The sequence below is a fragment of the Oncorhynchus keta genome, chromosome 7 (assembly GCF_023373465.1).
Source record: "Oncorhynchus keta strain PuntledgeMale-10-30-2019 chromosome 7, Oket_V2, whole genome shotgun sequence".
NCBI lineage: Eukaryota > Metazoa > Chordata > Actinopteri > Salmoniformes > Salmonidae > Oncorhynchus > Oncorhynchus keta.
In genome coordinates, this window is record NC_068427.1 from 45,531,865 (window position 1) to 45,545,649 (window position 13,785).

The 13,785-nt window shown below is 42.1% G+C and overlaps 2 protein-coding genes across 2 annotated transcripts; both read right to left on the reverse strand.

Annotated features, from left to right (window-relative positions):
- Nucleotides 1-231: 231 nt before the first annotated feature.
- LOC118386395 (trace amine-associated receptor 13c-like) lies at nt 232-2,012 on the reverse strand. The gene has a single exon (XM_035774127.2). The coding sequence runs from the start codon at nt 1,959-1,961 to the stop codon at nt 999-1,001; it is 963 nt and encodes a 320-aa protein (XP_035630020.1). The 5' UTR covers nt 1,962-2,012; the 3' UTR covers nt 232-998.
- Nucleotides 2,013-10,707: 8,695 nt separating this feature from the next.
- Nucleotides 10,708-13,555, reverse strand: LOC118386396 (trace amine-associated receptor 13c-like). The gene has a single exon (XM_035774128.2). It carries the CDS (start codon nt 13,494-13,496, stop codon nt 12,546-12,548), a length of 951 nt encoding a protein of 316 aa, XP_035630021.2. The 5' UTR covers nt 13,497-13,555; the 3' UTR covers nt 10,708-12,545.
- Between the last annotated feature and the right edge of the window lie 230 nt (nt 13,556-13,785).

Here is a 13,785-nt window from a genome sequence, read left to right on the forward strand (position 1 = left end):
TCCACCACTGCCCAGATATGTGGCTCGACACAATCCTGTCTGAGTTCTACGGACAATTCCTTTGACGTCATGGCTTGGTTTTTGCTACGTCAGGTGTGCCATTCCAAAGGCAGGTGGACTCCAATCAAGTTGCATAAACATCTCAATGATGATCAATGGAAACAGGATGCACCTGAGCTCAATTTCGAGTCTCATAGCAAAGGGTCTGAATAATTATGTAAATAAGCTATTTCTGTTTTTTATTTTATTTAATCAATTTTAGATTGAGGCTGTAACATAACAAAATGTGGAAAATATTAAGGTGTCTGAATACTTTCCAAATGCACTGTAGTAGTTTTTTTTATAAATGTGAGAATACCTAGTTTACTAACATTTAACAAATGTGGGAATAATGATTAATAAATGGTGAGAACTGTAAATGCCTTACAAATGTTTGTTACTAAACATTATAAAGTGTTACCCATATTTGCATAATCTTACATTTTACCATCAACGATTTCCACAATACACCATTGAGTTAGACTTGGACTTTATCTGATATCATGCATATTGTTGGAGGTATTGTGTCCCAATTAAGCCAGTAGAGGGTGATGTTAAACCACATACAGTACGATCCATGACATCCTCAAAATGGACTTTTAGAATACTTCCATACTATTTATCATTAAATAACATGGAACAACCACAGACTTTGGTATTTGTAATATACAACTCGAAATTACAATGTCTTTTTTATAATTTGTGTAAAACAATCATAATTTCACTTAAGTAGGCAAGTCAGTTAAGAACAAATTCTTATACAACAAGCTTATGCTTTCTCCAAGTCATTCCATTCCAATCCAGCTAAATCATTCTGTATCAACACCACATGAATCTATGCCGAGAACACTGAGATAAGTAATGTCAGTGTATTATTACATGAAAGGAGCAAAAACAACAATTGTATAACATAACTATATCAAACCTGTTAGTTCCTATGTTTTTATTCCTAAATTTGACTATGAACGCCACAACTTCAGAGTTAAAATATGTTTTGCTGTCACTTTGAACCATGGATAAAAGAAAGCATAAATTATTGGATTAATTAAGGAATTAACAAGTGGCAGAAAACTGATGAATAATGATAATAAATTGTTAATAAAAATGTGTACAAAAAATAAAATAAATAGAGATGGAATCCAACAAATGAGATAGTTGAAAACAACAATAGATAGAGTTTTTGCTGCTTTTCTCTCAGACTTATTTGCCTGTACTGTTTTAACACCAGACACACTGGCAGCCTGTTTTGAAAATACCTTTCTGGCCTGTGATGTGGCCACCACAAAGATTTTCAAATAAAGTGTTATAATAATAGAGCACGGGACAACCATTGTAATTACAATATCAATTATATTACCCCAGATTGACCCTTCTACAGTAAAACATTCTTTCAAACACCTACTGGGTACCTGTACATTTATACATATTTTTATAACAACAGCTTGGTATATGATACAACAACACCAGGTAATGGATATACAACACATTATTCTTGTTATTGTTGTTTTAGAGTGGTACAATAAGGGATCACACACAGCAACATAGCGGTCAATAGATATCAAGACCAAATTGCCCAGAGATAAAGAAGTACATAAATAAGCCATATAGAAATGAAAAGCACAGAAATATTTCCCAAAATCCCAGCATGATTCCAATGTTGCTACAGTCGTTACTGGTATCACAATCAGTCCCACCAGGAGATCTGACACAGCCAGAGAGAGGATGAGCAGGTTGGTTGGAGTGTGAAGCTGCTTGAAGTGAGAGATGGAGATGATCACCAGTAGGTTCAAAAATACTGTAACTGCTGAAATCAATGAGAAGAAGATGTACAGTGTTATGTAGATAGATGTCGATAGCAAAGCCTTTCTGCAAGAAGAGTTTCTGTCTTGAAAACAGTATTGAACATCTTCATGTTTCTCCATTTTTTTTAATAAATGGTCAAAATGCTGAGATCTCCTGCTCGGTCCTGTGTGTGACCCTGTCAGGTTAGCCTTCTGACAAACTCTGAGCTCTGCCTCTCTATTTATCTCTGAGTTACTGACAGCCACTCCCCTCCCCAGAGTGTCTCTACACACACACACACACAGACACACACACGCAAATAAGGTGAGTGCACACTCACGTGAGCACACAAATGAACAAACGGTTGGTTTAACAAATCATTAATGAAAGCATGATGTAATGTATGACAGGATATGATGTTGCTGTAGCCACCTAGCTTGTCCTTCAGCCTTACCGACAGTTGGAGTTGAGAAGAAAGGTACATTTTCTCAGTTGATGACTTTAATGAGGAAAATATAGTATGTGTGTTTTATTGGTCACTGAAAGGCTATTTTACATGGGAAACCCCACCTCTTTAAGGAATACCTAGGATAGGATAAGTAATCCTTCTCTCTCACCCCCCTAAAAGATTTAGATGCACTATTGTAAAGTGGCTGTTCCACTGGATGTCATAAGGTGAATGCACCAATTTGTAAGTCGCTCTGGATAAGAGCGTCTGCTAAATGACTTAAATGTAAATGTAATGTAAATGAAATAGGATAACTGTTAAGACTAATTGGTTTGGGTGATGTCAGTGCTCAGTTTGGAACATATTCCACAACCTCAGGAGACATGATTGCACACCACATGTCAGCAAGTCAGTGTGTCGGAAAGTTGACAGTAAGAAAGTTGATGTGATGGCATAAAGTTATGCTGACCTACAAAGGCAAAACGCAGTAACTACGCATTTGATCTGTTGTAATGGCCAAGTATATTATCTGATTAATGTGGGATTTATTTTCCTATTTAGTTTCCTTTTCCAAGATGTTGTAGCAGTCAGACGTCTTTGTCTTTTGTCGTGTCAAGTGTATATATGTTTTTATATCTTTACACAGCGTGATTCAAACCAGAGCAAATCTGACTTATTTTCTCCACACCCCCGGATTCCTACCGTAAGCTCAGAACCTTTTCACCTGGATCATCACAGATAGCTAGCTTTAAAAAAAATGTTTTTGCTAGGCCCATCTCCCGGCTAGCCGAAGAGGTCTACCAGCCACTCCTTGGGCCACAATACCTATTTTTCCAATTGGCCTGGACCCCTTTTACTGCCGACACGGAGCCTCGCCGATCCATCATGACACAATCCATCATTTGTTGACTTCTGTAACCGTAAAAGCCTTGGTTTCATGCATGTTAACATTAGAAGCCTCCTCCCTAAGTTTGTTTTATTCACTGCTTTAGCACACTCTGCCAACCCGAATGTCCTAGCCGTGTCTGAATCCTGGCTTAGGATGACCACCAAAAAATGTTCTTCCCTAACTATAACATTTTCCGACAAGATATAATTGCCAAAGGGGGCGGAGTTGCAATCTACTGCAGAGATAGCCTGCAGAGCTCTGTCTTACTATCCAGGTCTGTGCCCAAATAATTTAAGCTTCTACTTTCAAAAATCCACTTTTCCAGAAACAAGTCTCTCACCGTTGAGCTTGCTATAGACCACCTTCTGCCCACAGCTGTGCCCTGGACACCATATGTGAATTGATTGGACCCCATCTATCTTCAGAGCTCGTGCTGTTAGGTGACCTAAACTGGGACATGCTTAACATCCTGGCCATCCTACAATCTAAGCCCTCAATCTCACACAAATGATCAATGAACCTACCAGGTACAACCCCAAATCCGTAAACACGGGCACCCTCATAGAAATCATCCTAACCAACCTGCCCTCCAAATACACCTCTGCTGTCTTCAACCAGGGTCTCGGCGATCACTGCCTCATTGCCTTCTTCCGTAATGGGTCTGCGGTCAAACGACCACCCCTCATCACAGTCAAACGCTCCCTAAAACACTTCAGCGAGCAGGCCTTTCTAATCCACCTGGCCCAGGAATCCTGGAAGGATATTGACATCATTCCGTCAGTAGAGGATGCCTGGTTATTCTTTACAAGTGCTTTCCTCACCATCTTAAATAAGCATGCCCCATTCAAAAAATGTAGAACCAGGAACAGATAAAGCTCTTGGTTCACTCCAGACCTGACTGCCCTTGACCAGCACAAAAACATCCTGTGGCGTACTGCATTGGCATCGAATCACCCCCGCGATATTTAACTTTCAGGGAAGTTAGGAACCAATATACACACACAGTTAGGAAAGCAAAGGCTAGCTTTTTCAAACAGAAATGTGCGTCCTGTAGCACAAACTCCCCAAAAATTATGGGACACTGTAAAGTTCATGGAGAATAGGAGCATCTCCTCCCAGCTGCCCACTGCACTGAGGCTAGGAAACACTGTCACCATTTATAAATCGCCAAAAAACTTCCATTTACTCATAATAGACTGAATTTACACATCACACTATTACAACAGTGTGACTGTTTTGGAATACAATATGACATGTATTTATTTTAACATCCTCTGTGTTGTGTGATTATTGTTTAACCATTGATATGTTCTTGGTCATTTTGAGACCATAAAAGGCAGCTGAACTCAAAAACCAACTTCTCTAGTTGAAAAAGGTCGATGTTGCATAGATATTAGACAGAAACATTGATTCTAGTATATAAATGTTGTACAAGGTGTAAATAGCATAATAGAGGTCATATCTTCCAAAACAGATATTTGTGAGATTTAACCTGTTGAGTGTAGGGGGCAGTATTTTGATTTTTGGATGATAAACGTACCCAAAGTAAACTGCCTACTTCTCAGGCCCAGAAGCTAGAATATGCATATAATTGTCAGATTAGGATAGAAAACACTCTAAAGTGTCCAAAACTGTCCAAATGTTTTCTGTTAGTATAACAGAACTGACATTGCAGGAGAAAATCTGAGGAAAATCCAACAAGGAAGTGCCTAAGAGAAACTAATCTCCCTGTTCCATTGCATGGCTTCCCTCCATTTAAAGGGATATCAACCAGATTCCTTTCTCTATCACATGGTGTGAACAGTCTTTAGACATAGTTTCAGCCTTTTATTCTGGAAAATGAGCGAGAACGATCACTTTGCGTCAGTGGATGGCTGGGTGCCAGCAGCATTTTGCATGAGCAACAGCTTGGAGCAGACATTTTCTTTCGTGACCAATCTACTTTGCTGCTAGCTGTTTGTAATGTTTTGTCTACTGAGAGAGATGTCCTTACATAAACACTTGGTTTGCTTTAGCTGTCAAGCTTTTTTGAAATCTGACACGCCAGGTGGATTAACAACAAGCTAATCTGTGTTTTGCTATATTACTCTTGTGATTTCATGAAAATTAAAAATGTTTAGTAATTTAATTTGAATTTGGCGCTCTGCAATTCAGCAGATGTTGACGAAATGGGATAACGGGATGGGTGCGCCAAGAAGTTAAGTAAGCTGTTATTTTCCTAGATCACTTGGATATTTGAGGGTTGAGATTTGATTTCTATCCTGAACACTAACAGCGGATGGTAACATCAGAATGGTCATGCGTGGAGAAACAGCTGCACAGATTGCGCTCTAACCAATCCTACAATAGAACCAGTGAGACAGAACAGTGAGACAGGCCTGCAGCAACTCGGACATGTTAACATATGACAACAGCACTTGTTTACATAAGACAACACATCACCAATATTATGTTGAAAGAACTCTTGACCCCTAGCCCTTTATGGAGTGGCCACTTGTTGATGTGTTTGATAGTGATCACTCCAGTCTGCCACTGATTTGGTCAAAATGACAATTGAGACGATGTGCACTTGCGTCCCAACTGCCACTTGTCAATATTTCCAAATTCAAAACCCATTTGTGAGCATTTTGTGTTACGCCACAACCTATTTTGTAACATGAAACACTGCCTGACAGACGCATACAGTAATAGAAAATGAGAACGTTGTCAAAACGAAGCGGTCACCACTCGGCAGAGACTTTATAAGTCGATTTAGCTAACGGGGCCTGCCTGTTCAATGTGCTACTACTGTAGCTAGCTTCATTGACAAACAAAGAGATGGAACTTAGCTAGCAAGCTAGTAATTCTCCTCACTGATAAACAGGATATAGCTTCTGATGTATTTACTAAAGTTTGAATGATGAAGTTGTAGACATGTTCTCAGAAATCAGTGCAGTAACTATAATTTTCATGCACATTGAGAAATACTGCACCAAACACCTTAGCTAGATGTAAAATTCAAAATTAATAACAGATTTCTTGATGTACAATTTTGAGGGTGAAAGGTTGATACCGGTACTCAAGATGAACAATCAACAATAACTGGTCCTCTGTAGCTCAGTTGGTAGATCATGGCACTTGCAAAACCAGGATAGTGGGTTCAATGTCACTTTGGATAAAAGTGTCTGCTAAATGGCATATGGGTACGATGTTAAGCAATCATTTGTCTTTATGTACCACTTACTTAAGGAGATATGTGAATCCTACCAATTAGAGCTGGTTGGTGGCCATTTTGGAAAACTGGTTATATCATCGCTGGGATCCCCGGACCGTAGATTGTCGCTGAAAGCTCTTGACTGGGGACCGTCGCTGCAGGCTCCGGACCGGGGACCGTCGCTGGAAGCTCCGGACCGGGGACCGTCGCTGGAGGCTCCGGACCGGGGACCGTCGCTGGAGGATCCGGACCGGGGGCCGTCGCTGGAGGCTCCGGACCGGGGGCCGTCGCTGGAGGCTCCGGGCCGGGGACCGTCGCTGGAGGCTCCGGGCCGGGGACCGTCGCTGGAGGCCCCGGGCCGGGGACCGTCGCTGGAGGCCCCGGGCCGGGGACCGTCGCTGGAGGCTCCGGGCCGGGGATCGTCGCTGGAGGCTCCGGGCCATGGATCGTCGCTGGAGGCTCCGGGCCATGGATCGTCGCTGCAGGCTCCGGGCCATGGATCGTCGCTGCAGGCTCCGGGCCATGGATCGTCGCTGCAGGCTCCGGGCCATGGATCGTCGCTGGAGGCTTCGGGCCATGGATCGCCGCTGGAGGCTTCGTACGTGGAGCCGGAACAGTTCTGACCGGACTGAGGAGACGTACTGGAAACCTGATGCGTGGAGCTGCCACAGGGCTTACCAGGCTGGGGAGACATACTGGAGGACTGGTACGTGGAACCAGAACAGGTCTCACCGGACTTGGGAGATGGACTGGAAGCCTGGTGCGTGGAGCAGGCACCGGATACAATGGGCCGTGGAGGAGCACTGGAGGACACAAGCTTAGAGCTGGCACAACCCGTCCTGGCTGGATGGTTACTTTCGCCCTGCAAATGCGGGGCGCTAGCACAGGACGCACTGGGCTGTGCAGACGCACCGGAGACACAGTGTGCAGAGCCGGCGCAGGATATCCAGGGCCGAAGAGACGCACTGGAAGCCAGGAGCGCTGATCCAGCACCATCCGTCCTGGCTGAATGCCAACTCTAGCCTGGCCAATGCGGGGAGTGGCAGGGTAGCCTAGTGGTTAGAGCATTGGGCAAGTAACCGAAAGGTTGCATGTTCAAATCCAAATGTAATGATGGTGTTGGAGTCGTGTTTGGCCATGCAGTCATTAGTGAACAGGGAGTACAGGAGTGGACTAAGTATACACCCCTGAGGGTCCCCAATGTTGAGGATCAGCGTGGCAGGTGTGTTGTTGCCTACCCTTACCATCTGGGGGTGGCCCGTCAGGAAGTCCAGGAACCAGTTGCAGAGGAAGGTGTTTAGTCCCAGGGTCCTTGGGAGCTTTCTGGGCACTATGGTGTTGAAGCCGATGACTGAAGTGGTGTACTCCTCAATGCCTTTGGATAAATCCCAAAACGTATTCCAGACAGTGCTAGCAAAACAGTCCTGTAGCGTAGCATCCGCATCATCTGACCACTTCTATATTGAGCGAGTCACTGGTACTTCCTGCTGTAGTTATTGTTTGAAATCAGGAATCAGGAGGATAGAATTATGGTCAGATTTGACAAATTTGGTTTGTTTATTGCAGATAAAGGCCTATATTGACTGTCACATTCCAAATACTGTCAATTGAAATCTAGGTCCTACTTCTAGAGTGTGAACCTAATATGTCTTGTTTAGTCTGTCCCCTGCAGGTAGACTGGTGTCAGGCTGAAGCGGCAGCTGCCACGGATGTGTGGATAAACATCTGTTCCTCAACATGTCTCAACATGTCTTCCGCACACCAAGGTTCCTCCTGGTGCCACAGGCACTCAGCGTATAATTGTACAAGGGAGGGAAGCAAGCTATGAGGCTAAATGCAGGCTAGTACTGTCCCAGTTGGTTAAGCTAGAACCAGAGCCCGATACCTCACAGCGCTGGCAGAGAACTGACTTAAACCGGGTCATAACTATGGACTGGTGCTGGAGCTGCAGCCACATCCAGGCCACGCACTGACCACGGACACCTTCACATCCCACCACCCGGGGGAAGGCTGTCCTGTTCCAGTTGAGGGCTACCTGCCCACTGCCATTATTATATAAAATTATCCAACAAACCTGTTCAGCTCAGCTGCTGGTAATCATGAGGTAGCAATTGGCAAAATTGAAGAGTTTCACTGGTCGCTGTATCCCTGACCCTTCTTCAGTCCCGGTTACACCCAGCAGCATGTGTAAGTCCCTCTGCCTCTAATAGACCTCAAGGATGTGGGCTGGTAGGAGTGGATCCTTGCTCCGCAGCGCTACCTGGCCAACTACTGTCAGTGCCCGTTCCCACTGAGCAAGAGCCTGAACGGCCCCAACCATGCTAGCCTGCAGACACTGGTACACTCTTTGGACCCCCACGGCACACCCCAGCCCTGCTGCGTACCCATCCGCCTGTCACCTGTCTCAATGCTCTACTACGACAACAACGTATTCCTACGCACCAACCATGCCATCCTGCAGACAGTGGTACACTCCCTGGACCCCCACGGCACACCCCAGCCCTGCTGCGTACCCATCCGCCTGTCCACTGTCTCAATGCTCTACTACGACAACAACGTATTCCTACGCACCAACCAGGACATGGTGATGGATGATTGTGGCTGCAGATTAATTACATTAGGTGTGATGGCTGGTTGGTGTAGTGGACATTAGAACAGTCTTTTTTACCCATAATAACAATGTTATATTCATTGAGTCTCCTGTGATGAAAAGGCTTTGGTATTATTCAGACAGATGGTCTCTTCTAAGTTTGGCACAGGCACACATTTCATCTAACACAGGGAGTTCAGATTTAAATTGACTTCATATACAGATCTAGCGTGTCCTTGTGTCTGGTGCCGCCAGCTGGACGGTGTTTCTGCCGACACATTGGTGCAGCTGGCTTCCTGGTTAAGTGAGCAGTGTGTCAAGAAGCAGTGCGGCTTGGCAGGGTCGTGTTTCGCAGGACACATGGCTCTTGACCGTCGCCTCCCCAAATCCATAGAGGAGTTGCAGTGATGGGACAAGACTATAACTACGAATTTGATATCACGAAAAAGGGGTAAAAGTACAATGAAATAAACTTTGGCTCTTTAAACAATCTAGCATTTTGGATTTGAGCTCAACATTTTCATGCGAGGCAACAGTATAAAATCTCACCTCTTATACATATTGTACCTGTTTTACCATTTAAAAATGAATGCACCTTATAAATCAAGTCACCCCCCATTTGAAGAGGTCATAAGTATTTGGACAACTTCTAATCAAATCAAATAGATTCATATAGCCCTTCGTACATCAGCTGATATCTCAAAGTGCTGTACAGAAACCCAGCCTGAAACCCCAAACAGCAAGCAATGCAGGTGTAGAAGCACGGTGGCTAGGAAAAACTCCCTAGAAAGGCCAAAACCTAGGAAGAAACCTAGAGAGGAACCAGGCTATGTGGGGTGGCCAGTCCTCTTCTGGCTGTGCCGGGTGGAGATTATAACAGAACATGGCCAAGATGTTCAAATGTTCATAAATGACCAGCATGGTCGAATAATAATAAGGCAGAACAGTTGAAACTGGAGCAGCAGCACGGCCAGATGGACTGGGGACAGCAAGGAGTCATCATGTCAGGTAGTCCTGGGGCATGGTCCTAGGGTTCAGGTCCTCCGAGAGAGAAAGAAAGAGAGAAGGAGAGAATTAGAGAACGCACACTTAGATTCACACAGGACACTGAATAGGACAGGAGAAGTACTCCAGATATAACAAACTGACCCTAGCCCCCCGACACATAAACTACTGCAGCATAAATACTGGAGGCTTAGACAGGAGGGGTCAGGAGACACTGTGGCCCCATCCGAGGACACCCCCGGACAGGGCCAAACAGGAACCCACTTTGCCAAAACTTCACTTGTATTGTATTAAAGGTGGTAACCCTTTAAATGTAATGTTCAGTTAAATGATGTATTTAGATATTGGATCCCTTACCCTGTAAGCAGTCTATGAACTGATCTTATGGGTGACTGCAGTCCACACTTTGATCTTGGTAGTCACTGCCAACAAACAAGAGTGTTGTCATGTTCAGACAAAACACGTTACTTCCTTAAGCACAGTACTACAACAGCGTGACTGTTGTGGAATAAAATGTTCAATATTTCCTTTAACATCGTCTGTGGTGTGTGCTTATTGTTTAACCATTGATATGTTCCAGGTCATTTTGAGAACTTTAGGAGCATCAGGTACTGCTGGAATGTCTACCAAAGGCATGTCTAATGTTTTTGAGATAAATTACACTGGTCACTGTTCAAAACATGTATAAAGTATTAAGAAAGTATGAATAGTCCTCCCTTTAGATTAGAGACTGCAAAACGACTTTACTAATGATTAGTAGATGGTTTATAAGGATATTTATTAAACATCTTGTGAATCATTATTACATACTAAATAAGTTGTTTATAAATGTGGGAATAACTAGCTTGCTAAAACAAATGTGGGCGTAATGATACATGAATGATGAATAAACTATTTACTTATCCATTATGAATTATTTAGTGTGTTACCCAATCACTATATTCATTCACACTAAACAGCTTCTGAGAGAGCTGCTCTGGTGTGACCCCTGGCCTGGCAGCAGTGATGTAGTGAGAGTAGTGGTAGTGAGAGTAGTGGTCGTGTTCTTAACCAGTATATTGAGGTTGAAGTGTCTACTGTGGTCTCCTTCACTGTTGTGTTTAATGATTAATGCATATAGTAGTAATTTAAAAATGTCATAATACCCAGGTGATTAACATTCAGCAAATGTGTGCATAGTAATAAACGGTGAGCAAACTGTAAATGCCTTACAAATGGTTTATACCTGAATATTATAAAGTGTTACACATTATCTGCATATTCTTGCATTTTACCATCAACTGCTTACACAATACACCATTGAGATAGACTTGGACGTCATCGAATATGCAGTATTGAACATTTCAGATCCACTACACTTGCTAATGGCATTGAGTCCCAATTGAGCCACTAGAGGGTAATGTTAGACAATATACAGAATGATTCATGACTTCCTCAAAATGTACTTTAAGAATAATTACATACTATTTACTGTATCATTAAATAACATGGAACAACCACAGACTTTGGTTTTTGGAATATACAACCCAAAATGACTTCTTATGCCTTCTCCAAGCCATTCCAATCCAGCCTAATCATTTTGTATCAACAACACATCTATCTATGATGACAACACAGAGAAGTATTGGTAAGTGAGAGTAATGGCAGTGTTCATAACCAGTATGTTGAGGTTGAAGTGTCTACTGTGGTCTCCTGCAACTGTTGTGTTTAATCATTAATGCATATAGTAGTTATTTATACATGTCATAATGCCCAGGTGATTAACATTTAGCAAATGTGGAACTAATAATAAATAGTGATCAAACTGTAAATGTCTTACAAATGGTTTATAACTGAATGTTATTATAAAGTGTTACCCATAATTGCATATTATTACATTTTACCATCAACTACTTACACAATACACAATTTAGTTAGATCTGGATGTTATCTGATATCATGAGGTATTGTACATTTAAACTTTAATGTACTTGTAGAAGGCGTTGTGTCCCAATTGCGCCACTAGGGGGGAATATTAGAAAGTAAATTGAATTACTCATGACATCCTTAAAATGTACATTTGGAATTTGGTATTAATTAATTAATTAGGATCCCCACTAGCCAATGCAAAAGCATCAGCTAATCTTCCTGGGTCCACATTAAATAACATGCAACAACCACAGACTTTGGAATTTGTTATTAATTAGGATCCCCACTAGCCAATGCAAAAGCATCAGCTAATCTTCCTGGGTTCACATTAAATAACATGCAACAACCACAGACTTTGGAATTTGGTATTAATTAGGATCCCCACTAGCCAATGCAAAAGCATCAGCTAATCTTCCTGGGTTCACATTAAATAACATGCAACAACCACAGACTTTGGTATTTGGAAAGTACAACCAAAGTCTTTTATAAAACAAGATTATCTATTCATATGCCTTGTCTGATTAATTCCAATCCAATTCAGACAAACATTCTGTATCAACAGAATGTTCTCTATTATTACAACAACAACATAAATAATGTCAGTGTATTGACACGTGAAATAAGCAATTACAACAATTGCATAACACAACATCAAACGTGTTTGTCAAAGTTAGGCATAAAAACATAGGAACTATGAACGCCTTAACTTCAGAGTTAAAATACGTTTAGCTGTCACTTTGAACCATGGATAAAAGAAAGCATAAATTATTGGATTAATTAAAGAGTTACAAAGTGGTAGAAAGCTAAAGAAAAGTGATGATGAATCTAAATTGACTAAATAAAAAAAGAAAAAAGGAATCCAACAGCTTAGATAGGTGAAAACAACAATAGATAGAGTTTTTGCTGCTTTTGTCTCAGACTTATTTGCCTGTACAGTTTTAACACCAGACACACTGGCAGCCTCTTTTGAAAACACCTTTCTGGCCTGTGATCTGGCCACCACAAAGATTTTCAAATAAAGTGTTATAATAATAGAGCACGGGACAGCCATTGTAAATACAAGGTCAATTATATTAACCCAGATTAACTCTTCTACAATAAAACATTCTTTCAAACAACTACTTGGTACTTGTATTTTCACAGAGATTTTCATAATAGCAGCACGGTATATGATACAATAACACCAGGTAATGGATATGCAACATATAATTCTTGTTATTGTTATTTTAGAGTGGTACAATAAGGGATCACACACAGCAATATAGCGGTCAATGGATATCAAGACCAAATTGCCCAGAGATAAAGAAGTACACAAACAAGAGATGTAGAATTGAAACACACAGAAATATTCCCCAAATCCCCAGCATGGTTCCATAATTGCTACAGTCACTACTGGTATCACGATCAGTCCCACCAGGAGATCTGACACAGCCAGAGAGAGGATGAGCAGGTTGGTTGGAGTGTGGAGCTGCTTGAAGTGAGAGATGGAGATGATCACCAGTACATTCAAAAAAGCTGTAACTGCTGAAATCAATGAGCAGAAGATGTACAGTGTTATGTAGATAGATGTCGATAGCAAAGCCTTTCTGCAAGAAGAGTTTCTGTCTTGAAAACAGTATTGAACATCTTCATGTTTCTCCATTTGTAATAAAGGGTCAAAATGCTGAGATCTCCTTCGCCTGCTTGGTCCTGTGTGTGACCCTGTCAGGTGAGTCTTCTGACAAACTCTGAGCTCTGCCTCTCTATTTATCCCTAAGTGACAAACAGATACTCTCCTCCCTGTAGTGTCTCTGCACACACACACACACACACACACACACACACACACCACCGATAACAAAACATACATACGTGAAGACACAAATGAAATGGTTGGATAAACAAATAATTTGTGAAAACATGATGTAATGTATGACAGGATTGAATGTTGC